The sequence below is a fragment of the Nannospalax galili genome, unplaced genomic scaffold (genome assembly GCF_000622305.1).
Source record: "Nannospalax galili isolate Female #2095 unplaced genomic scaffold, S.galili_v1.0 scaffold1331, whole genome shotgun sequence".
Classification (NCBI taxonomy): domain Eukaryota; kingdom Metazoa; phylum Chordata; class Mammalia; order Rodentia; family Spalacidae; genus Nannospalax; species Nannospalax galili.
The window spans coordinates 829,796-853,191 of record NW_008330679.1 but is presented as its reverse complement, the minus strand read 5'-3'; the positions used below and the strand labels follow the sequence as shown (position 1 = coordinate 853,191).

Here is a 23,396-nt window from a genome sequence, read left to right as displayed (position 1 = left end):
TGAAATCTCAGCTGCATCTTGAGATGGGCTGGAAAGCTTTTTCTGGCTGTTTGATTTCCAAAACTGTTTCTGACACAAAACTTCTTACCTACAGCCCTGGTTCAGGACTCTCCAGTGCTGGGGGGCAGGGTTGCCTTATGGCTGCAAGACAGGGTACCAAATATTGTAGGCTTTATGTGGGCTCTTCTGTTTCTGAGCACTGTCTTGGCAGCTCCATCATACTGGAGGAGGAATTCTGGAGTGCTCACTGACATCTTCTTCACCTAGTCAGGTGTGGGTACCACCCCTATACTGAGCTCTGGGAAAGGAGATGCAGGAGTTTGGCAGCTGCAGTGCTTGCTACATCTTTCTCACAAGACACTCAGCAAGTACCCCTCAGCTAAAGTGGCACGATTCCAGCGGCTCCTGTGCCCCAGACTGAGAAAAACCATTTCACTTTGCCTTTGAGCCTCAGGTTAGACGACCACCTTGCATCCAGGTTCATAGCTATTTTAAGACAAGGCATCTAAGGCTCAACAAGAAAGGGCTTAGCTATGATATGCATTGCCAGTGTGGCTAGGCTAGGTTAGTCTAGTGACATGGAAGTATCTCAGCCTACCTGAGGCCTGTGTGGGAGCTAGATTCAGGATCATCTTTACCTCTAAATCCAAGTGATTTCCATCTGTAACTGGAAAGATGTACTTCCTAAAGGTGGTAGGAAAAGGTGACTTTGTGAAAGATAATCCTGTGCACCTGGTATCCTCATGCCCAGGGTCACTGTCCCACAGCCCCATGTGGTTAGTCTAAGTTTGGACACCCCCTTTCTGGCAAGCCCAAGGCACTGGTACTTATAAGGAGAGAAAGAAAACCCCTTAGGGAGATCATTGTGCCTTAATTTTTTAAAGGACATCTTTATAGTTAAATTTAGACGAGCTCAGCTTTCCATTAAGCAGAGAAAGTTGTCAGCCACCTGCGCGAAGGCCTAGAAAATACCCCGGGAGTTGGCTGAACTAGACTTTGGCCTTGAATGGCCAAGCAAGTAACCTGGCAGCAGCTGTTTCAGCCCCATTATCGCAGCGTTGTCTTAGGGGTGCGCGGACCCTGGAGAGAGCACCCACAGAGCCAGGGAACTCCTCCCAGGCAGCAAGCACCCGGTGAGGGTTGGCCTTCAGGTCCCAGCTTGCACCTGGGGTGGCAGGTATCCCAGGTAAACCTTTCCTGCCCCGCCTAACATCCACTCTGGATGGTCCCGGAGCTGAGGTCCTTCTACTGCGCGGTGCTGCTCTGTCGGCGGGCGGCGATAGCGCCCCCTCGCAGAGCTGGACCAGAACCCGACTCACTCCCTCCCTGCTCTCCCCCGGAGTCAGTCTGTCTGTCGGGCCCGCCCTCCCCCTACGCTTCCTCCTCCTCGTGCTCCTCCGTGGGTGCCCGGCACAGCCTTGGATTCAGCCTTCCCCGCCGTTCGAGTCAGTTTCCCTCGCGGCGGCTGCGGGCAAAGGCAGCCGCTGGCGGAGCATCTCTGCGGCCACCGCGGCTCTCCGGCTGGACCCGGTGCAGGTTGAGCAGCCCCTCGCCCCTTCCCCGAGGCGTCCGAGTCTCCCGAGCCCCTCGCCTCCCAGTCCCCCGCACCCTTCTCTCCGAAGCCGGCGGGGCGCCGGGCAGGATCCCGACCCCCAACATCGGGATCCCGGGACCAGCGCTCCTCTGGAGCGGGGCGCTCTGGGAGACTGGTGCCCCGCCGCCCCTGACCGCCGGGGGGTGCCCCAGGGACGCGTCGCCGCGGAGAGGAGCAGGCAGAGGGGACCATGCGGCGCCTGACTCGCCGCCTGGCGCTGCCGATCTTCGGGGTGCTTTGGATCACCGTTCTGCTGTTCTTCTGGGTCACCAAGAGGAAGTTGGAGGTGCCGCTGGGACCTGAAGTGCAGACCCCCAAGGTACGCGGTTTGGCGGCGCGCAGGGTGCCGGGAACCCGCCGGCTGGAGGACCAGCAGTCTTCGTGCAGGGTTAGAGGGCTCCGGGCATGCCAGGGCAGGGGGTCTGGGTGCTACGAGCAGGTACCAGGCGCGGGATGCGCCCACCGGGAGCTTTGTGGAATTTAGCAAGCTCCAGTCGTCTCCACATCCGCGGCGTGTCGAAGTGGCAGTGTGTGGGGGTGGTGGGCGCGCACTCGCTAGTGGAGTGGGGCTCCCAACTTAAGCCGCTGTCCGGCAGCCGAGGGGGCGCTGCGCACCCGCAGCCCAGGGGTTGGCGGTGGGTGGACGCAGCCTGAGGGTCCTGGGAGGTTGGGCGGGAGGCATCACTGGCCAAGAAGTCTGGTAGCTGTGCTGATCTCCTGCTACCAGCTGCCAGACGGGAGCAGGGGAGGCTGATGACCTGGGTGCTGTGCGCACACAGGAACTTCCCAGTTGAGCTATCTCCAGGGCTGGTGCCTTCTTGGCCCATCTGGCCTGATGCCACCCGACTCCGCAAACTGTACCCCAGGCTCTTAGCTGTGTTGGAAGTTGGATGTGCCCAAAACACCACTAAGGCGCCTCTAAGAACCGAAGCCTTTGTATTGGCTGGGAATTGGGGAAATGGGAATTCAAGTGACTTTTCCAACTCCTTGTCCAGTCAGTGCAGCCCAGAGGAATGGAAGGTTCCCCCTACAGGCTCTCCCTCGGGATTCTTTCTCTTCCACAGACTTGGACAGGGATATGGAAGCAGACGTCTGGGGGATCTACCAGCAGCCAAGCAACCTTTATGAACTGGGTCCAGGGCAATCACTAGGGAGTGGGAAAAGGCCTTGGAGGAGCTTGTGGTGGGAAAGGGGAGATGAGGAATACCAGTGTGTGAGTGAGAGGGAGTCTCATTACAGTAGGGAGGGCCTACTGTGTTCTGCATGCCTAGTAGGTGCTTTCTTCATTAGTTTATCTCGTAGATGGGAAGGAGCAGGTTGAAAGTGTTTAAATAACTTGCCTTAGGTCACTTAAGTCTCCAAATTCAGGATTTTCCCTCTAGGATCCTCACAGACCTTTAACCAAGTGCACTGGTGTTCATGTTTTGGAATCTTGCCAATGGTAGTTGACTGAAATAAGCATTTATTTAGCACCTGTGTAGCCTGGCTGTGCACTAGAGGCTGCAGGATGTGGAGATGCAGGATGGGGGCAGGGTGGGGATTTGCTCATCAGTGGACCAAGATGTGCTGGGTGAAGAGCCAGGTGGGTTCACTGCACTGTGTACCATAGGATCCTGGAGGAGGATGTAACAGAGCTGAGTTGAGGAGGATGGACTGACCAGTGACCAGTAGGTGGAGGGCATCCCAGGTAGAGGTTATAGCACCACACTGAAGCCTGTGGAGGCCAGAGGGATTAGGCTAGGGCAACGTGTAAGGGTCTAGCCTGGAAGGACTCTGGGCCTTAGGACACAGTGAAGGTGGGTTAAACAGGGAAGTGATGTGATCAGATTCGCAGCTACCATCAGCCTTTATAGTGCAGGATCAATTTTCTCACTCACCCAGACCCTGACCATGGATCTGTAGGGTATTTTTTTTTCCTTCCTTTTCCCTAGATGGCTCTGCTTCTTGTGATGCAGTTAATGATGCCTGCAGGGACATGAACTTTCTCTGTTTAGTGCTGAATCTCATTACCTTAAGCTTACTTATTCTTAGTTTTGCCCCAGGGATCTGGGACAAGAGATCTGTTTCCTTCAGGGCATACTTTGTCTTTCTTCTTTTCTATCTGTTATCCTGGCCTGTGCTCAGCACACATTTGGTGACAGTAAGCCAGGGTCTGTGCTAGGTTTGGGAGCTGCTATGATGACCATGACCCTGTCCTTTGGCAAGAGGAGAGGGGAGGCTCTAGTAAGTCCCTTGCTGAGGCAGAATTATAAAAAAATGAGTGGCCTTCTATCAGGAGTCTGTCACAGAGTTGGGCAGCCACAGTAGACCTCCTGTTTCTTGTCTGAACGTTTTACCCACCTCTCATTCTGCATATCCTTCTAAAACTATGACTGAATTCTACAGGCTTTTGAAATTTCAACACCATTTATTATTAGGTGTCGTTTTTTAGGGCAGTGGTTTAGTGTTTTCTCCTTCCTGTTTTTCAGTTGTATGTGTGTCTTCATGTATGTGTTGCGTATACTTGTGAATATCTCTCTGAATCTTTGTGTGTGTGCAAGCATGTGTGTGTGCAGGTGTCATAGGAAAGAGAATGAGGAACAGAAATCAGAACAGTTTTATCCCACATGACTGGTATGAACAGAAACTTTGTACAATATGTCTACTGGAGCACAGTATTCCCCCAAACTTGACCACACATCAGCCATGTCGGGAGCTTGGTTGGCATACAGATTCTTGGGTTTGTTACAGAGATTCTGATTCTGTGGGTTTGGAAGAAGGTCCCAGAATTCGAATTTTTAGTAAATGTTCCAAATGACTAGGAAGTGGCCTTTTGGTGGATGGCATTTGGGGGGTAGATGAAGAATGCCGACTCTTGTTTTTGTTGTGTGGTTACCTTGTATGAACATGGCCAAATGATTTTCTTCTTGAGTGTGCTCACAGACCTAAGCTGGTGTGAACCTTTGCATTCATGAAATAACAATTACTGAAACCATGTGTAACAAAATCACAGACTATTTCACGTGTATTAGCTCATTTAATCTTTACAACAACCCATAAGGGAGACAATACATTTTTGAAAATGAGATTGAGTAATTAGATATTTGGGCCAAAATAACAAGGCTTTTCATGGGAGCATTAGGATAAGAATAAAATAGGAATGTTCTGGGGACTGCCTGCCTCCTACTTTTTCCCTGCTATTAAGCTTAGTAGATAGCCACTTGTGGGTGATACAGCTAGGCTGGACATGTTATGAGCTCCCCATTAGATTTCCAGAGCTTCTCTACCGTTGGAATGTTCAGTGTGTGTGTGTGTGTGTGTGTGTGTGTGTGTGTGTTCAGGTGTGTGATTGTGGGTACACATGTGCCATGGTTCACATGTGAAGGTCAGAGAACAATCTAGGTGTTGATTTTTGTCTTCCGCCATGTTTGAGATGGGGTCTCTTTTGTTGCTTTTCTGCTGCATAGCTCCAAGTATTGTCTCTGCTCTCATCTTGCTGTAGGATCATTTAGGATTACACATGTGGACTTCCATGTCATGTCCTGCTTTATGTGGGTTCTAGAGATTTGAACTAATATCCTCATGCTTATGTAGCAAGTACTTTATACACTGAGCCATCGCCTCAGCCTCAAGTTGTTAACAATAAGAATTCAGGGGAGCTGAAGGGATGGCTCAGAGTTAAGAGCACTGGCTGTTTTCACAGAGGACCCGGGTTCGACTTCCAGAACCCACATGGCAGCTAACAACAGTCTGTAACTCCAGTTCCAGGGGGGATTTGATGCCATCTTCTGGCCTCTGTGGGCATTGCATGACATGGGTACACTTATACACATACAGGCAATAAACTCACATAGATTAAAAAAAAAAGAATTCAGATGGTACATTTGTCTATCATTGGGAAAAATTCAGGTTTTGAGTGAGTTCAGTACACTAGGCTTGTATGAAATATGCAGTCATGGGTGAAACTTTTTCTGAATATGCTGAGGCCTTGGGGAAATTTTCATCCTGCTGAAGCTTCTTCCCAGTGTAGGGATGGGAACAAAAGGGTGGTTTCTTTCCTACTTATGAAGTATTATGGCCCACACCCCTATAACAAAAGAGGCATTAACAAGAGAAAACCAAAGCAAACTCAGTTGATGGTAGTTTTATATGCCACAGGAGCCTTTAGATTAAAGGTTCAAAGACCCAGTGTGTACCATCTAAGATATCTTGGATCTGATGGAGAACTGATAGCTGAATAGAAATACTAATGGAAAAAGGGACCAAATTCAGTGTTGGTAAAGGGAGTGGGGAGCTGGAGGGCCAGGCACTTTAGATTCTTTTAACCTCCCTGAGCAGCATTCTTTCCTGCAGGTTTGGGCAGGACCCTTTATGGAATGAAGGTCTTATGATCTACTATCAGAAAAGGTAGGTCAGAGAATTTCTTATGACCAGCTCTAACACACAAGGAGTGTGTTAGATTAGTCTTTTGAGGCTTTATGGCTTGCTTCAGGGAAGAGAAATTCTAGGTTCTTCTTACCCTTGAGAAGACAAGGAAATAGGAGAAGTTCATGGAGAGACTTTGTTTCTGAAGTCTTCACTTTGGGGAATTGTCTTTTGCTGTTGTTATTTATTTATTTTTTTTGTGAGCCCAAATACCAGCATGGTGGAGAGGGTCTGTTTATTTTCCAAAGCAAGGGCAGTAGACTTTCTGCCCAAGATATCTTCAGAGAACTTGAGAATGGTGTAGAGATGGGAGAGGGCTCCTGGGCTGGGGACTGCCCAACTCTTAGATCCTGCAGGGCAGGCTGCTTCCATGGGGATTCAGTTGAGGTCTGGTGCTCACTCTGTGCTAGGAAATGTTCCCTTTGCCTAGTGATAATGTCTTCACAAGAGGCCTAATATAACCTATGCCCACTGGGTCACAATCTGAGTGGTGTGGACAAGGACAAGATGTGCTACAGTCCTGACTAAAGAAAGTAATTGGATTATTTTTTCTTAGTTTCAAGAAGGACTGGTTCTAAGCACTGAGGTGATAATCTAGTCAGTAAAGTGTTTGCCTACTTGCTGCATAAACATGAATACCTGAGTCCCCAATAGCCATGTGAAGTCAGGCATGGTAGTATGCACTTGGAATTCCAGCTCTGGAGAGGCAGAGACAGGAGGATCCGGCTAGCCAGGCTAGTTGAATCAATGAGTTCCAGGCTAGTGAAAGACCCTGTGTCATAAAACAAAGTGGGGGGCTGGGGAAACAGCTCAGTTGGTAAAGCGCTTGCCACACAAGCATGAGAACCCAAGTTGGGATCCTCAGCACCTATCTAAAAAAGCCAGCTACCGCAGTGTGTATCTGAAATTGCAGAGCTTGAGAGGCAGAAACAGGTGGATCTTTGGGGCTGACTGGCCAGGTTGTCTAGCAGAATTGGAAAACTCCAGGTTCACTAAGAGATGATATTTCACAAATTAAGGTGGATAGCTACTGAAGAAGATATTTGATGTCTACCTCTGTCTCCATAGGCATGCACATGCACATATGCACACACCCAGATGAACATGTACATACATCATACAAAAACACAAAAACCTATAAAACAAAAAATAAGAAAGAAGTGGACAGCTCCTGAAGAATGACACCCGAGGTTCACCTCTGGCCTCTACACTTAGGCTCATGTACATACACGCATATACAAGCACACATGCATGCATATTGCCCACATGAACATGTACACAACTGCACACACACACATATATATATTTATACACACACATATATATATTTATACACACACATATATATATTTATACACACACATATATATATTTATACACACACATATATATATTTATACACACACATATATATATTTATACACACACATATATATATTTATACACACACATATATATATTTATACACACACATAGTCCCCACCAGCTCCTCCCAGTGCCCACCAGCTCCTCCCAGTCCCCACCAGCTCCTTCCAGTGCCCACCAGCTCCTCCCAGTCCCCACCAACTCCTCCCAGTCCCCACCAGCTCCTCCCAGTGCCCACCAGCTCCTCCCAGTCCCCACCAGCTCCTTCCAATGCCCACCAGCTCCTCCCAGTCCCCACCAGCTCCTTCCAATGCCCACCAGCTCCTCCCAGTCCCCACCAGCTCCTTCCAATGCCCACCAGCTCCTCCCAGTCCCCACCAGCTCCTTCCAATGCCCACCAGCTCCTCCCAGTCCCCACCAGCTCCTTCCAATGCCCACCAGCTCCTCCCAGTCCCCACCAGCTCCTTCCAATGCCCACCAGCTCCTCCCAGTCCCCACCAGCTCCTTCCAATGCCCACCAGCTCCTCCCAGTCCCCACCAACTCCTCCCAGTCCCCACCAGCTCCTCCCAGTCCCCACCAGCTCCTCCCAGTCCCCACCAGCTCCTCCCATGTCCCCCACTCCCTGTAGTTTCGTTTTCTACACACACACATATATATTTATACACACACATATATATATATTTATACACACACATATATATTTATACACACACATATATATTTATACACACACATATATATATATTTACACACACACACATATATATATTTATACACACACACACATACACAAACACACAAGAAGGACTCAGTCTATAAAGAGGAAAACTAAGGATTTCTTTAAACTTTACTTTTTCATATTCCCTATATTCAAATTATTCATCAAAACTAATTTCTAATTGAAAACCATATGACAAGTTTGATGTTTTAATTCAAATTTTATTTTAATGATAAATACAGTATCGCTTAAAAAGACCTGAAAAAAATGTTCTCATTTCTTTTCTCTCCTATCATTTGTTTGCCATTTGGAAAATTACGCAGTAACTGATAGATATTTTTTTAAACCAGCAAATGTGTCTCTTATTTCCAAGAAACTGAATTTAGTCCAAGGGCTTAGTTTTAAAGCAAAAGAGTTTCAGGCCAGAGGGCAATTTTTGAGGAAGGTATTAGAAATGTGAAGGCTTTGACTAAAATGCCTCCAGCCCATGTAAATGTATCGGTTCAGTACTAGAAATCTAGCAAATGTTATTCGAAAATAACTTGTCTTTCTGTCATATTTGCATACTACCAATGCTTTAACAATATAACACTACTGTTTTATTCCCCATTTAGCAGATAATTTCTCCAATTAAAAAAAAGTTATGAATTTTACAGAGGGTCACTATTAATTTAGTGATGTTCCGTGTGTGCACGTTGGACTCAGTCCAGAGGGTTTTGGCCCTGGCATCACCAGACAGTCTTTTATCAGATGCACATTTGCCTTCTCATTTGCTATGCAGGTGCCCGTGCAGGACACCGTGCTAGCATCCTATCTGAGGCCGTCCCCAGAGCAGGGTATCAAGGTGGTATTACCTAGTAGCCCAGAGCACTGCTTACTCCTGTGGTAAATTTGAAAAATGCAAGCAGCAGGTCAGAATTTTAGGAAATAACTTGTCTTTACTTTCTGGGGAAAAAAAAGCCTTTAAGTTTATTTATCTATTAAAAAATTTAACCCTGAGTCTTCATCCCATCAGATTTATGGGAAATTTGCCCTGGCTCATTTTTGAATCACTCTGGGTTGCCCCAGGACTCAGAGGTTTTTTGCAGAGTCCAGCTGTCTGGTTCTTAGCACCAAATGTCTGTCCATGTCCTGGCTCTCTTTTGTTTTCCTGACCTCTTTCCCTCAGGTCCAGGCAGAAAGCCCTGTCTAAGGTCCTGGGGGTGTCTGTGTTCTAGGGGAATCTCTGAGTTAGCCTGGGGAGTGAGACTTACTTTCATAACCTTTGTTTCCCAATGGGGCTTGTCATTTTTGAAGTCAAAGATCAAGAATCCCACCCCACTGGGGCTTTTGTCAGTCTATGACCCTTGGGAGAGCATCATCACCCCATGTGGTGTAACTTCAGTTACATATTTTAAAGTAAACTTCTATTTCCCTATGGCTTTTTCACACATCCTTGGTGGTATTTATCTCTCCTTCTTCCCTCTCCCTCTGTCTTGCCTCCCCCTCTACAGTTAAGTCCCCCCTCCCTGATTTTCCTTTTCCCCCTTTATAGCACTGCTGCCCTACCATCTCTCTCTCTAGAGTTCCTTCTGAAATCCCCCCACCCCCCCACCCCCGGTCCCTTTCTACTTTTCTGGCTTTTGTGTTACTCCAGATTATACGCTAAGTCTAAAGATTTGGAGCTAGGATCCATAAATAAAAGAGAACATGCAGTGTTTGTTCTTCTGGGTCTGGGTTACTTCATTCAGCATAATATCCTCCAGTTCTATCCATTTACCTACAAATTTCATTTCATTTTTCTTTACAGCTGAATGGAATTCCATTGTGTATATGTACCACAATTTCATTATCTGTCTAAGCTGCTTCCATTTCCTGGCTATTGTGAATAGAGCAGCAATGAACATGGCTGAGCAAGTATCTCTGTAGTAGGATATTGAGTCCTTTGGGTATGTGTCAAAGGGTGGTAGAACTGGGTCATGGTAGATCTATTGTTAGCTTTTTGAGAATTCTCCATACTTATTTCCATAGTGGCTGCACCAGTTTCCAACCCCACTAGCAGTAAATGAGGGTTTCCCTTCCCCACATCCTGCCAGCCTTTATTGTTAGATATTTTCTTGATCCTAGTTATTCTGACTTGGGCAAGACGAAATCTCAAAGTAGTTTTAATTTGCATTCTCTAAGGATATTTGCATTTGCTAAGGATATTGAAGGGTTTAAAAGATATTTCTTAGCCAGGTTGGGTGTGGTCACACACCTTTAATCCCAGTACTCAAAGGCAGAGGCCGGAGGGTCTCTGTGAGTTCAAGACCAGTAGGTTGGTCTACATGACTAGAGAGTTCCAGGCCAGCTGGGGCTGCAGGGAGACCCTGTCTTTAAAAGAAGGGTATTTCTATTTCTTCATTTCTGAACTCTCTATTCAGATCCTTAGCCCAGTCATTTGTTTTCTTGATTCTTCATTTTTTGTTTGAGTGCTTTGTATATTCTGGATGTTAATCCTCTATCAGATGAGTAGCTCAGGAAGGTCCAAGAGACTCCCAAAACAATATAGGCTATTGCCAGTGCCCTTGATTGCCTCCCAGAGCTTGAAGGTAAGACCCTATTGCTGAAAACACTACATACTTTGGACATAAGACTTGGAGGATGAGCTGTAACTGACCTGGAAGATTCCTCCCTGAGGAGTAGCTCTCTTGGTATCAAAAGGTGCTATGCAAAGTACCAAGGGGGAAAAGCAATCAGTAGTACTACTCAGCTGTCAAGGCTAGGAACCACAACATTGCCCAGCCTGGCAAGACATTCCCAATGATGCAATAATGTCACTTACATCTTGAGGGGAATCAACAGGTGTCTAATTGGACTTAAGGCTGGCTCAGTAGGTGGGAATTCATGCCTGGTACTATCAACCTAGCCAATTACCTGTGACTGGAGAGGTCATAGACCCTAAAGGAGAACCTACTGCCACCATTTTCCTAAGTCAATACAGTTTCTAGTTGCATTCTAAATACTTCCCACAGATAAGGGTAGCTCTTAGCCCTCATCAAAGAAGCTTCATTTTTGTAGCAGACAGAGGCTACTACAGAGATTCACAGCTGAGAATTCCCAGCCCCAATGATACATCTGCAATATAACCCCTACACCTAAGGATCAGGGAGCATCAAGGAAGAGGGGGTGGAAAAATTGTAAGGGCCAGAGAACTAGGACACCAGCTACAAGAAAGTATCTTCTAGACATGACAGGAATGCAATACTTATGAAATCACAACAATATAACTGTGTAAACAAAATCTGCATAATGGCCACACCAGTTGACATGCCCATGGGGGTGGTACTGAGAGGGAGAATCAGTTTTCTCTATGGAGGAGTCTCTTGATGGTCAGCCCTAAACCCATGGACATACAAGCAATTATAAATGAACTCAATAGGATACATATATGTATATGTTATATATATTCATATATAGTTACATATATAGCAATAATTATTAAAGGAGAAGAGGACATGACTTCAAGAGGGAGTGGGGGAGGGCTGGGAGGAGTTGGAAGAGGGGAGGAGGGATGAATGATGCTTGTTGAAGTCTTGGGGAGCAAAGCAGGCAGGAAGGTAAGTGAGTACCTGCTGTCTGTCCAGAGGGTGCTCTTCACAGGGCAGCCTGGCTATTTGAAGCAGTAAAAGCTGTTAATTTCTACTCATCAGAAGTCATTTGTAAATTGAGCAGGGATAGAGTAAGGGTTCTGTCTGCCGAGGCCTACAGACCAGGGTTTCTGCACACACACGCCATGATTGCCTCCTTAGCCTCACCTCACCATTCCAAATTTCCTAGAGTCTTATCCTTCATCAGACTCCCAAGAAGCAATTTTGAAGAGATCTGTTGTGTGTGCCTTTGTCTGATTTCTAATGTTTACAAGTTCATTACTCACCCAGAGTGTTGCAAAGCCCCCAATGTGTTTTTGGAACATAATCTGAATTATAAAGCAAGGATAGTTCCCCAGCTCTGCTCTTAGCGAGAGAGTATGAACCCTACCATGGCTTCTGCACATCCACCCCAGAGACCCAGAATAATAGCCTGGCCATCTGTTTGGGGAAGAGAGTTTGATGTGCCCCGTGCCCTCTGCAGCTGGCAGCTGATGCTTCCCATGGCCTGATCTGTCCTGAGGTAGGTGGTGAGCTTGTCCCTGCTGTGGCCCCCAGGCGCTCACCAGAGCCAGGTGACAAAGTCTGGCCCTTCTTAGAGGCCTCCATTGTGTCAAAATCAGATATAGCTTTACCCTTTGGCTTTGCTTATAGACTTGGCAATGTGGGCATCTTTTTTGTTCTTGGCATTGTTAGGACTAACTCAGGCATTTTCTCCTCTTGGCCCAGTCTCCTCGGGCTGTGAATTGGGAGCAGCACAATGTAATGTGGATGGTGCCTGGTCGTCCTGCCTGCAGTGATACCCAGTTGGAGTTCATTGTGAGAATACCACAGATTCTCATTCTCTCTCTCTCTCTCTCTCTCTCTCTCTCTCTCTCTCTCTTCTCTCTCCCTCCCTCCCTCCTTTATCTCCTGCACATGCAGGTAGGTATATGTGTGAAGGCCAGAGGTCAAAATCAGGTGCCTTCCTCAATTGCTCTCCAATTTATTATTATTTCTTGAGACAGGGTCTCTCACTGCCATCTGGAGCTTGCTAGATTAGCTAGCTTGAGAGCCCCAGGAATCTTCCTGTGTCCACAACCCCAGTGTTGGGATTACAAGCACACATTGCAGTGCCTGGCTTTTGGGTACTAGGATCCAAACTCAGGTCCTCATGCTTGTGTGGTAAGCACTTTACCTACTGTCTCCCTAACCTCTGTTACTTATCTTTTAATTATTTTACCAGAAATGCTAGATGAACCAACCAACCAACCAACCAACCAAACAAACAAAAACCAAATCAGTTTCTGAGTCCTCAGATGTTGATCTGATTAAGAATGAACCCGTTTGGGCTCTCTCTCTCTCTCTCTCTCTCTCTCTCTCTCTCTGTCTCTCTCTCTCTCTCTCTCACACACACACACACACACATGCTGGTGCCCTGGGGAGTTCTGTAGAAGCTCCTGAAATTTGCTGGCTCTAGTATTTTGGTATTTCAGAATAAATGCCCTGAAATGACCTTCTGGGGTAGCAGTGTTCGCATTTGGCAGCAGCTGCTGCCATCACAGGACCTAATGAGCACTAGGAAGCTGCTGGGGGCAGAGTGGGAGGTGGCGGCTGTGGTGTGAGAAATGTTGCTCCTACCGGATGCCACCTGGGGTGCCCTCTTTCCTCCTGCTTAGTGGTTCTGTAAGGCTGACAACCTCAAGGTGCTAGGTAAGGAGCCCCATTGAGAAGTCTGAGGAGGCCGTGGTGGTCTGGCCCTGTGCCCTATGCCCTGCAGGAGCCCCCTACTTTCTCACAGGCTCCAAAATCAGGGATAGCCTACCTCTTTGGTTCCTGGAGTCACAGGACTGCTCTGGACACAAAAGCAGTTCTTTCTGAAGGAAGGAAGTTCGGCTTTGGGCCGCTCTGAGACTTTCAGCTTTCCATCAGCAGGAGCTCTTATCGCTGGAAATAAGAGACATCTGATCCCTTGCCTTCTGGACACTGCTGATTTCAAGTTCAAAGCCTCTTCTGCATACTATTTCCTGGAGACGTGATTAGCCACTTAGGAAAATAATTAAATTCTCCTCCTGTCACTTGTCTTCCTAACTGCAAGCACTACAGAGATCTTTCAAGGAAACAAGGGTGAGCAGAGCATGCGTGCATGTTTCTGCCAAAGGGTTTGAAGGCTGCTTGAAGAGAGCTGCAACCTCTGCAGTGTTCTTCCTGAGGCTCCTGCTGTTCACACCCATTTTGTATCTTATTCCAGGACCAGGAGAGCAGGAAACACCTACAGAGCTGGTGGGACCATTTTATCTTGATCACCTCTCTCCAAGGAAGTCAACCGTTCCTCATCTCTGTCCTCAACAGAAACTTGAATGTAAAGATTTTTCTTTGGTTGTTGAGGTTGAAGATTTATGTAGCTTCTTTTCCTTTGAGAACATTCTAGCCATTCCTGATCTTTCCCTAATCCCCAGCCATAGAGAGACTTGTCCGATCAATATTTATGTGCCCATCACTTGCAGCTGCGACATGCAGGCAATAACGACTGCCAAATTCCTTGATGTCCATTGAAATATTCATGGATGCCTATATTACAGGCCCATTGTTTTTCAGGATCTTGGGATGATCAGACCACGTGGTATAAGGATTAATTAAGCTTCCCAGATAATTGGCTATTAATAGATGGTCAATTGATGACTGCCAGCTGGGTGCTGAATTGAGCAATGTCCTTATGGTGGGCAGGTGGTAGACATCAGAACAGAAACTGGCTGAAAGGCCATACTAATTAAAGGCTGAATCAGGAAAAGGCAGATAAGAGGTAGTTTCTTTGCCCTCATACTTCCTGTGATATTTTAGAGTTTACAAAGCATTTATCTGCATGAATGCTTCATTTGATCCTTACTGCACCCCTGTGAGACAGATGTTACTATTCTTGTTTTCTGAGGTATAAGAAATCTGAGGTTACAAGAGGGAAGGGACTTTAGCAAGCTTTCTAACCAGACTTGAACTTATGTATCTATTATTATTATTATTATTATTATTATTATTATTATGCAGTATGTGCTGTTTCTATTGTGGCCATGGCCAACTTCTAGTTAGATTTCTTGTCTAGAGAAAATGAAATATATACTGTTTAGGTGTGTAAGTTATGTATATATTCTCATACGGACAAAAAGCAATGGCTCTTGTTGAGAAATAATGTCCTCAATAAAATGATACCTTCAATAAAACACCAACATTGCTTTTCTACTTACAGAAGGGACCTGAGCCAGGGATTAAGGAAATTCAAAGTTTGTCTCTGGAGGGCCTTGTAGGACCAGGAGACCCCCCAGCCTTTCCCAGGAGAGGCCAAGTTTAACACTCCTGTGACATGGGAAGATGTCAGGGCTGAAGTTGTAGGCTTGATTTGAGAAGTGGAGAGAGGCTCCCCTGCATTGCACCATCCATTCCCATCCCCAAGTACCTGCTCTGTTTTCATGTTGGGACCCCCCACCCCCCAACTCCCCCAGCTACCTCCTCTCCCAGCCTGCATGGTCTGACAACAGGGAATGAGTCTCTGCTGTCATTCTTAAGGCTGCCTCAACTTAGAAGTCAACAAGATTATGGAATTAAGATAGACACACTCAACTAGATGCCTTTCCTGATGACTATGGCCCTTAAATAATCAGAAGCAATTCCCTTCTAAGAGGAGAATATCATTTGAAAGAAATTAATATATCTTGTTTGAAATGGAAGGTAGGGACAGGGGGTTGACCCCAGGAAAGTGGCTTAGGAGGACACCAGCATCCCCTTAGCTCCGGCCTTCTCTGCTGCTGAGGGCCCCAACTTATGTATCCTTTGCTGGTTGTTCTGGAAGACAGACTGATGATTGCTTAGTTTTGCCTGGCAGTTGGACTACTCATTCTCTCCAGGCTGGCTTGAAAGTTGAGTGTGAGTAATATATATATCTAAACTTAGCAAAGCATAAAGGCAGGTGGCCACAAGTGTCTTCCTTGGTTATTTTGCTTATGGAAGGGTTTAGGCGGTGCTTTGCCTATGGCCTAAATGACAGTCTACTCTGAGATCCTGAGCTAACATGTGATTTTTTTTTCTCACTCTTGTCCATCTCTGCAGAGCCTAACAACATTAAAGGGTGCTGTATTTTTAAAAGGCATAGTAAGAATGAGAGGAAATGTCAACTGAGATAGGCTTATACTTTCTCCCCCTGCTCAGAGGCCCTGATGGCTTGCTCACTGTTGGCTAATTCCTGGTCAGATCAGCTCTGTTATTCTCCCTGCCTTTCTTCAAGTGGAGATTATGGTCCCCCCTGCTATTTTCTCTCAAAGCTTAGCATATAGTTTGGAAAAGTTCTTGTCAGTGTCTACAGCAGCTGGACATGTGTGAGTATGTATGACCTTGCAGTTTCACATGCCAACAGATATGTAGGCTTTGAAATTCAGACTGTCCTGGCCTCAAATTGGAGTTGGCAGCCTTTTTTTGTCAAGGACCAGGTAATACATTTTTCTTTCTTTTCAGGTTATATGCAATTGCTCAACTCTGCAGTTGTGGGATGAAGGTCAGTATGAAATGAGTGGGTATGGCTATGTCCCAGTAAAACTTTATTTGTGGATACTGAGATTTGAATTTCATATATTTTTCATATCAAGTGATAGTTTTCTGTTGGTACTATTTTAAATATAAAGATCTATTCTCTGTGTAGGATGTGCTAAGCCAGAAGACAAGTCACTTTTGGCCTGCAGACTATGGGGTTCTGCATATTGAAGAACACCAAAGCTAGTTTCTCATGTTGGATGTCAGTGTCATAGTTGGCCTTGGTTGAGCTTAGTGGCTAGAGGGTAATAAGAACTGTTGGGGGAACATGGGGCTGTTCAAGCTCATGATCTAAGTGGTGGTTTCACAGATTAATTCCCCTTATGAAAATTCATCGAATATACATTCTTTTCTCTCTTGTATGTTCTACTTCTATAGAAAGTTCAAAAAGAAAAATCTGGACTGAGTGTGGCTGGGGTGTGACTTCAGGTTTTAACACCTCATTTAGGGGGCAGAGCCTGACAGTAAGCTCTATTCTTTTTATAGCCACTGTTTTCTGTTCTCTGAATAAGACAGTCATTGGAGAAAGGTCTTGATTTGGCTTTGCAATTTCCAAAATCCTGCTCCCTTTTGTAGACAGAGAGACAGTTAACAACTGCTGGGTAAAGGTTTCCAGCCGACCAGAGTGTGTGCTGGGTATTCACCTTTTTTGTTGCTATATCAGAGAAAGAGAGAGTCCTAGAGGGGAACAGAGGCAGTAGGAGGGCATTTGGGACACTAAGACCTGTGAGTAGGACTTTGGCACAATTGCCCCATATTTCAACTAGTCTGAAATCCAACTGTGTTTATAGGTAAAGAAGAGGCTTAATGACAGAGTGTGAAATTTTATGGTATAATCTACTGGCATATAGAAGACTGGGTTATCTTTCTTGCGGGTGGAGGATGCAGAGAAGCAGCAATGAGTCCCTAGCGATTGCTGATGCTGTCTGGGTTAGTCATCTGTTCATGACCCCTGCACAGTAGGCATCATTACCTTTGTTTTAGAAGAAGAAGACTTCTTGGTTTCTCAAGCTGTGTTGACCCATAAGCAAGCAGAGGGTATAGATTGACCCCTCCATCTCAAGAGCCCCCTCCTCTGCTTCCCCTTCTTTCTACCACACTCACCCCAGACTTCCTTCTCTCCCCTACTCACACCATTCCTCTCTTGAAGTGGGAATTTAGCATAGTTTTCTTAGCAGCCAGCCCTGAGAGCCTGCACTTGCTCTGCATCCCAGAAGGATACGCATCTCATTTAGAGTAGAAACTGTGAAGTGCGGTAGTTTTGTATCAGCAGCTGAAGAATTATTTTGGGGCCATACTTGGGGAGAAAACTTGACAACATTTTCAGGGAGAAATATGCTGTGCTTTCATACCACTCTGCTGCAGAGCACCGAGAATGCTTCTGCTCCCAGGCTTAACCTTTCAAAAAGGGAATCTTCAAAGTAGCACATTCTCAAGAGTGCTAAGGTGCTTCAAAAATATCTCAGGATTGATTACAGAGTGAACAGTGAGGAATTAGTCAACAGACACTTGCTCAAAATACAAAGGCTGCGGTAGATGGCTTTAAAAAAAATCCCGAGCATCACCCCTCTGAGAGGAATCGTCCTGTATCTAGCATAATAACAGCAATTATTTGGTTGTTTGTGCTGAGAAGTTGAAAGCTATCATGTGCCGGGAAAATACTCAGCATGGAGCAGTAATTATAGATCAGCTGATAATAGAGGATACATTAGTTTGACTGCTAATTAGATTATTAGCACTCAAAACAAATACCTGCTATTAACCATAAATGAGCTGCATTTATGGCATTTTCTTCTTTTTACATTTATTCCTTTTTTAGTGTGCTATTTTCTTTCTCCTCTCTGTGCCCTGACTCCCCATCATACAAAACATATTTTGTTTATTCAGCCTCCATTAAATCGTTTTCATGTTTCCATTTCAGAAGGAGGTGGAGAGCTGGCATGTGTTGTCACATGTTGGGGTAGGTTTTCTGAGGGAGAAAGTAGTGGCTCTGTTGGGGCCAGATGTAGGTTTACTGTTGGCTACAGAGTTTTTGTGAGAAGGGAAGGATTATAGGGTTTTCTGTGAAATCATGCTGAGGATAATTGCCAATGAAATGACCTGTCCCCCCCCCCCTTTCATGACACTTGTTTGGCTCTTATTATTGTGGCCTCAGTAAAGATGAGATGAGTGTTTGGGCTTTCCCAGCTATGTAAGATGTCAGCTCTTCCTGCCCTAAATGGTTCTGAGTATTGCAGACAAGATGGTCTGGAGGAACCTTTGGGAGCCAGATCCTTTAGGATGTCGGGAGAGAGAAGCTGGATCTAGAAGCCAAGGGAAGCTCCAACTATGCCCTCCATAGATGGTACCAGTGACTGTCAGGTGTTCTGCATAAAGTCTCAAAAGAGGAACTTGTTGGGGGCCTCAGTCATATGCCAGGAGTCCATGTGGAAAGATAATATCTCCAGGGGAGAGGGGGTGTGACTGTCTTCTAGAAATGCTAGGAGTGTTATCTGTGTCATTCATTCTTTGCAAGCATTCAACAATTGGGCAGGCTGAGATTCAGGGCATCCATATTAGTTGCTTGGCTTGTACTTTATACAAAGCAGCAGTCCCTGAGCTGGGTGATGCATTGACTATCTTTATTTTATTGATAAAGAACTTGAGGTTCTTAATGGTTCAGTAATTTGTCCAAGTTAACGGAACTTATAAATGAACAGACCAAGACAGATTATATGAAGCCAGAGTCCAGGATGGTATGCCAATGGAGGCAGCCAGTGATTGAGAAAGATAGGTGAGCTCCTTGAAAGAGCTTCACTTTGAATACCTACCCAGCATGGGGAGAGGGGTAAATCCACCTGCCTTGGACTGCAATGTCAAGTTTGCTCATTCATCTATCTTACTGCTGTGTATGAAATCTGTGTGGCATGCAAGATGGGGGCAGAGATGTTCTTGAGTCAAGATTTGGCTTCCTTGCCCAGGAAAAATTCTGAGGGAGAGGTAGAGTGTGGAGTCGAGGCTCTTTGCTGGCCCCCAGCTACATCTGTCCCTAGAACTCTGTGTCCCTCTTGAATGTGGGATGCATTGTTTAACACTGGGAAGACAGAACTGTGTCCTGGAGAGGCTGCTTCATCGTGGGAGGGATAGTAAGATGGAAAGAAACCTTTTTTTTTTTTTTTTAATAAAAGTGGAATGTGAGGTCAAAAGGGACAGAGAGAATCTTCTCGGGCTTCCTGGGGATAAAAGTTGGTGATGGTTGCTTTTGAAGTTTGTTCTGCAAAGTTGACTTTCTTCCCCTGATCATGCTACTTTTCTGTGAGCTCTGAAAACTGTGAACTTTAAGCTCATCCTTAAAGCCGTTTCACTAAAATAGGAGTGTGTTATTCCACAGGGCCTCTTATTAGGAGAAGAAGGATTTAGGGCAGCCTTTTAAAGTCATTTTAGTGAGTTTTGAAGACGCATCTGTTGGGATTCACTTATCCCCAAAGCATGTGCTAGTTTAGAAGCATAGCACTCATGCAGGTTCAGGGAAGAAATAGGCTGTGTGAGCAGCTTGCTCATTAGATCTCATCCAGTCAGCACAGAGGCCTGACCTGAGCATCCTAAACCAGGAATCAGCCCACAAACCAAATCCAGGTATAGTTCTCCCACCGTTTTTGTATGTCCTGTGCACTAAGAATATGTGTTACCTTTTAAAAATGTCTGGAAAAAACAAACCACAGAAAAATATTTCATGATGAAAATTATATGAAACTCAAATTCAAGTGTTGTGAATAAAGTTTTATTGGAACACAATCAGTTTTTCTTTATAAATTTGTCTATAGCTGCTTTTGTACTACAATGGCAGAGGCAAATCACTGTAACAGAGGTTATATGACCCATAAAGCTGGATGTTTCACTCTCTGGCTCTTTTTAGATGTTTGCTAATCCCTAAGCTAGATCTTTCCTTCTCAAAGTCAGTTGACAGACCCAGCGGTGTGAATCACCTGCAAGTTTGTTGGAAATGGAGGATCTCAGGCCTGTCCAGACCTCATGATTAAAAACCTGCTTTGTAATACAATCCATAGGTGATGTGTATGTGAGAAAGTTTGAGAAGCCCTGTGCTAGCTGAGATTCTTGTTCACAAGAGAATCATACTTCACCAAACAAGACCTGCATTTTCTTATTTTCTGTGATGCTAAACTCTGGGTCCCCACTTGCTGGATGGATTCCTCTTCTGCAGTTTCACTGGGATTCAGAAGTTTCCTGAATACCAGATATTGTGGGAAAGGCCTTAGTCTCAGACATCACAGTCATAGTATTAACTAGGCCAGCATCAGCCTACTGCTCCCTGTTGCTGGGGTCAGGAGGCCCCTGGCCCTTGGCTGACCTCCCTAGGAGAATTATACTGCCACTGGGTCCTGCTCCTTCCTGGGACACCCACTTCTCTCAGGACTGGTTATCTCATAACTCTTTCCACATCATAAAATTCTTTTTCTCTAGTTCTCATATCCATTGCAGTTATCTTCACCTTCTGTGTTCTTTATTGTTTCTGTGAATATAGCCTATAGGAAAACATACAGGCTGTTTCCTGCTTCTTTGCTCTAGGTTCAGGGATATGACTTCCTGGGAAGCAAGAATATTTTGGGACTTGGTCATTTATTGAGGATAAGGAATGGAGCAGAGCTGGTAGAAGCAGAGGGTGGCATGCAGTGGGAACAAACACAGATGGCTATCCCTACAATCCTACCACACCCACACCACACGTGATGCAGCTGGGGGGACATGGCCAATACCATTGGGATAGAACTTCTTCTGTGGTATCTCCCCGCAGGACCAAAAATCATTTCTATAGGAGTCTAGAGAGAAATGTGTGGACACAGATGGGGTGAGGCCTCTGAGGTGGTGAGGCTCAGTTAGCATAGCAAGAGCTCATTTGGAAACCAGAAGTGGGCCAGACTGTGGAGGAATGTGAAAATCAAGTCTTTTGCTTACTTTTATTCCAAAATGAGAGTGTGTTGGGAAGTAAACAGTTTCCCCAGTTGGAGACACCACACTCTCCTTACTGAGGACTTAGTTTAGTAAACTGTTTGCATTGAAGGGTTTTACTGACTCAGAATCTGCCGACTGCAACAAAAGGGGAGCCTCAATGAAATTCGAACATGGTGCCCCTTAGCTCTTAACCTTTTGGCCTAACTGAGGGTCACTGCTCATGTTCCATATTCTCAGCAAACTTGATTCTGGCTTCTTTGGAGTGCTTATTTTCATCTTTAATTCATGTAGTTGCTCTTAGACAAATGCCTTGTGGAGAAGTCATGTTGACTGTCTTGAGGAAGGGTTGTCTTTATTGAGGGAGCCTTGGCAGAGACCGTGGCCAGAAGTCGCTTGGACGCATCTGTTTGAAGAAGGGTATGCTGAACACCGGGGTTCAGAGACCCGAGTACATGTGACGACATCCCATCTGGTGTTTTGGGGACCTAGAAAATTTATTTCTTATGTATACCAGGCAGCCCAAAGGTTGATGATAGGTTGATGTTAACTGAGATATGTGATTGATTCTCTGTACCTGTCCCCAAACTACTGTGCTGGGAAGCTGTACCAGAAAAGGGCCTCACATGGAAGATATAGAAGTGCACTCATGAAGAGGAGTACCAATACAAAAGTAAGATTCAAAACTGTATCCATGGTAGGGTACCATTTTGCTTCAAACAAGATATATACTGATAAAGTCCTTAGTGCAACAGAATTGGTGAGCAAGCTTCATACATGGGCTATTACAGTCTGTATTTCTCATTGCAGATTATTCATTTATCTGCTCCTTGATTTTCTCCACTAACCACTCTCTCCCTCACTCCTTTTTGGGTAAGCAGCATAACAACCCAGACACACCAAATTCCATGTCTTTTCCTGTGTGCTGTGAAATCAGTAAGTTTCAATACATGTTTACAGATTCATTTTGGACATGGTTAAAGGAGAGTGAGAACATCATATGGTTCTTGGCCTCTTTCTCTTCACTTGACTATAAATGATAGAAATCCCCATATCAGTTATCCCCTTGTTTTTAATGACTGCATACTATTCTACAGTAGACTTATGCTATTCAACCATTTCCATGTCGTGGGCATCCACCTTCACTCTCGTCTCTTGTCACTACAGACAGTGCTGAAATAAATACCTATATGCACACAGTCTTACATCTTGGGGCTGGATTTTAAGAAGGAGTGAGAACACTAAGTTAAAAGATGTTTGTTCTTTTTATATTAATGGATATTTTAAGATTGATTTATGAAACAGTTAAGAATTCACATTTCCCTTGGAAAAGTGTGAGAGAGCTCTTTCCCTAACGTTACTTTGTTACTTTATTACTGGCATAATTTCCATTTTGCCAGTCTAAAAGGCATAAAGAAAAGTCAACTTGCAATTCTCTATTCAAGGATCTTCAAGAGAGAGTGAACATGTCCTCAGATGTTTATTGCCCTTAAAGATCTGCTTCTCTGTCAAGTGTCTACTCACACCTTATGTCCATTTAGCCGCTGGATGGCTTATCTTTTTAATGCTGACTTTGTGAGCTCTTTGTATCTTCTGTTAATATTATAGTTTGTATCTGAAGTGCCCCCACCCTTGAAAGCTCATGCATTAAAGGTTTAGACTCCAGTGCAGCAGTGCTCAGAGGTAGGAACTTTAAGAGATGATTGGGTGACGATGACTCTGACCTCACCAATGGATTAATCCATTGAAGAATTCGTAGCTTAATGGGCTATTAAGAAAGTATGGATACTTAAGGAGGTAGAGCCTAGTTAGAGGAAGTAGGCAATTGTGTGTGTATGCCCTAGAAGGGTATATTTTGTCCCTGACTTCCTCATCTCCCTCTTCCACTGCCTCCTCTCTCCATCTTTCCTTTCTGGCTCCATAAGATCAACAATTCTATTTTACCATGTGTGCATAACCATACAGTTCAGCCTCACCACAAGCCTAAAAGTAATAGAGCCATTTGCCTATGGAATGGCTTTACAACTGTGAGCCAGAAGAAGTCTTCCCTCCTTGAAGCTGATTTTTCTCAGGTATTTTGTCAAGGTAATTAAAAGCTAACTAACACAGTTATAGATACTTTTTAATTGTTTTTTTTATGTTGAAGATTTTAAAAATAAATTGTTACACTGTTGACTTTATTTGTATATTATTATATAATTTTGG

The 23,396-nt window shown here is 45.1% G+C and overlaps 1 protein-coding gene across 2 annotated transcripts in view; it reads left to right on the top strand.

The window, feature by feature from the left end:
- Nucleotides 1-1,392: 1,392 nt before the first annotated feature.
- Nucleotides 1,393-23,396, top strand: part of Galnt14 (polypeptide N-acetylgalactosaminyltransferase 14) — a 232,193-nt gene continuing 210,189 nt past the window's right edge. For both annotated transcript variants that reach the window (XM_008850963.1, XM_017802744.1), the window contains exon 1: nt 1,393-1,913. In XM_008850963.1, coding sequence (XP_008849185.1) covers nt 1,785-1,913 — 129 coding nt within the window. In that variant the 5' untranslated portion in view covers nt 1,393-1,784. The remainder of the gene's footprint in view (nt 1,914-23,396) is intronic.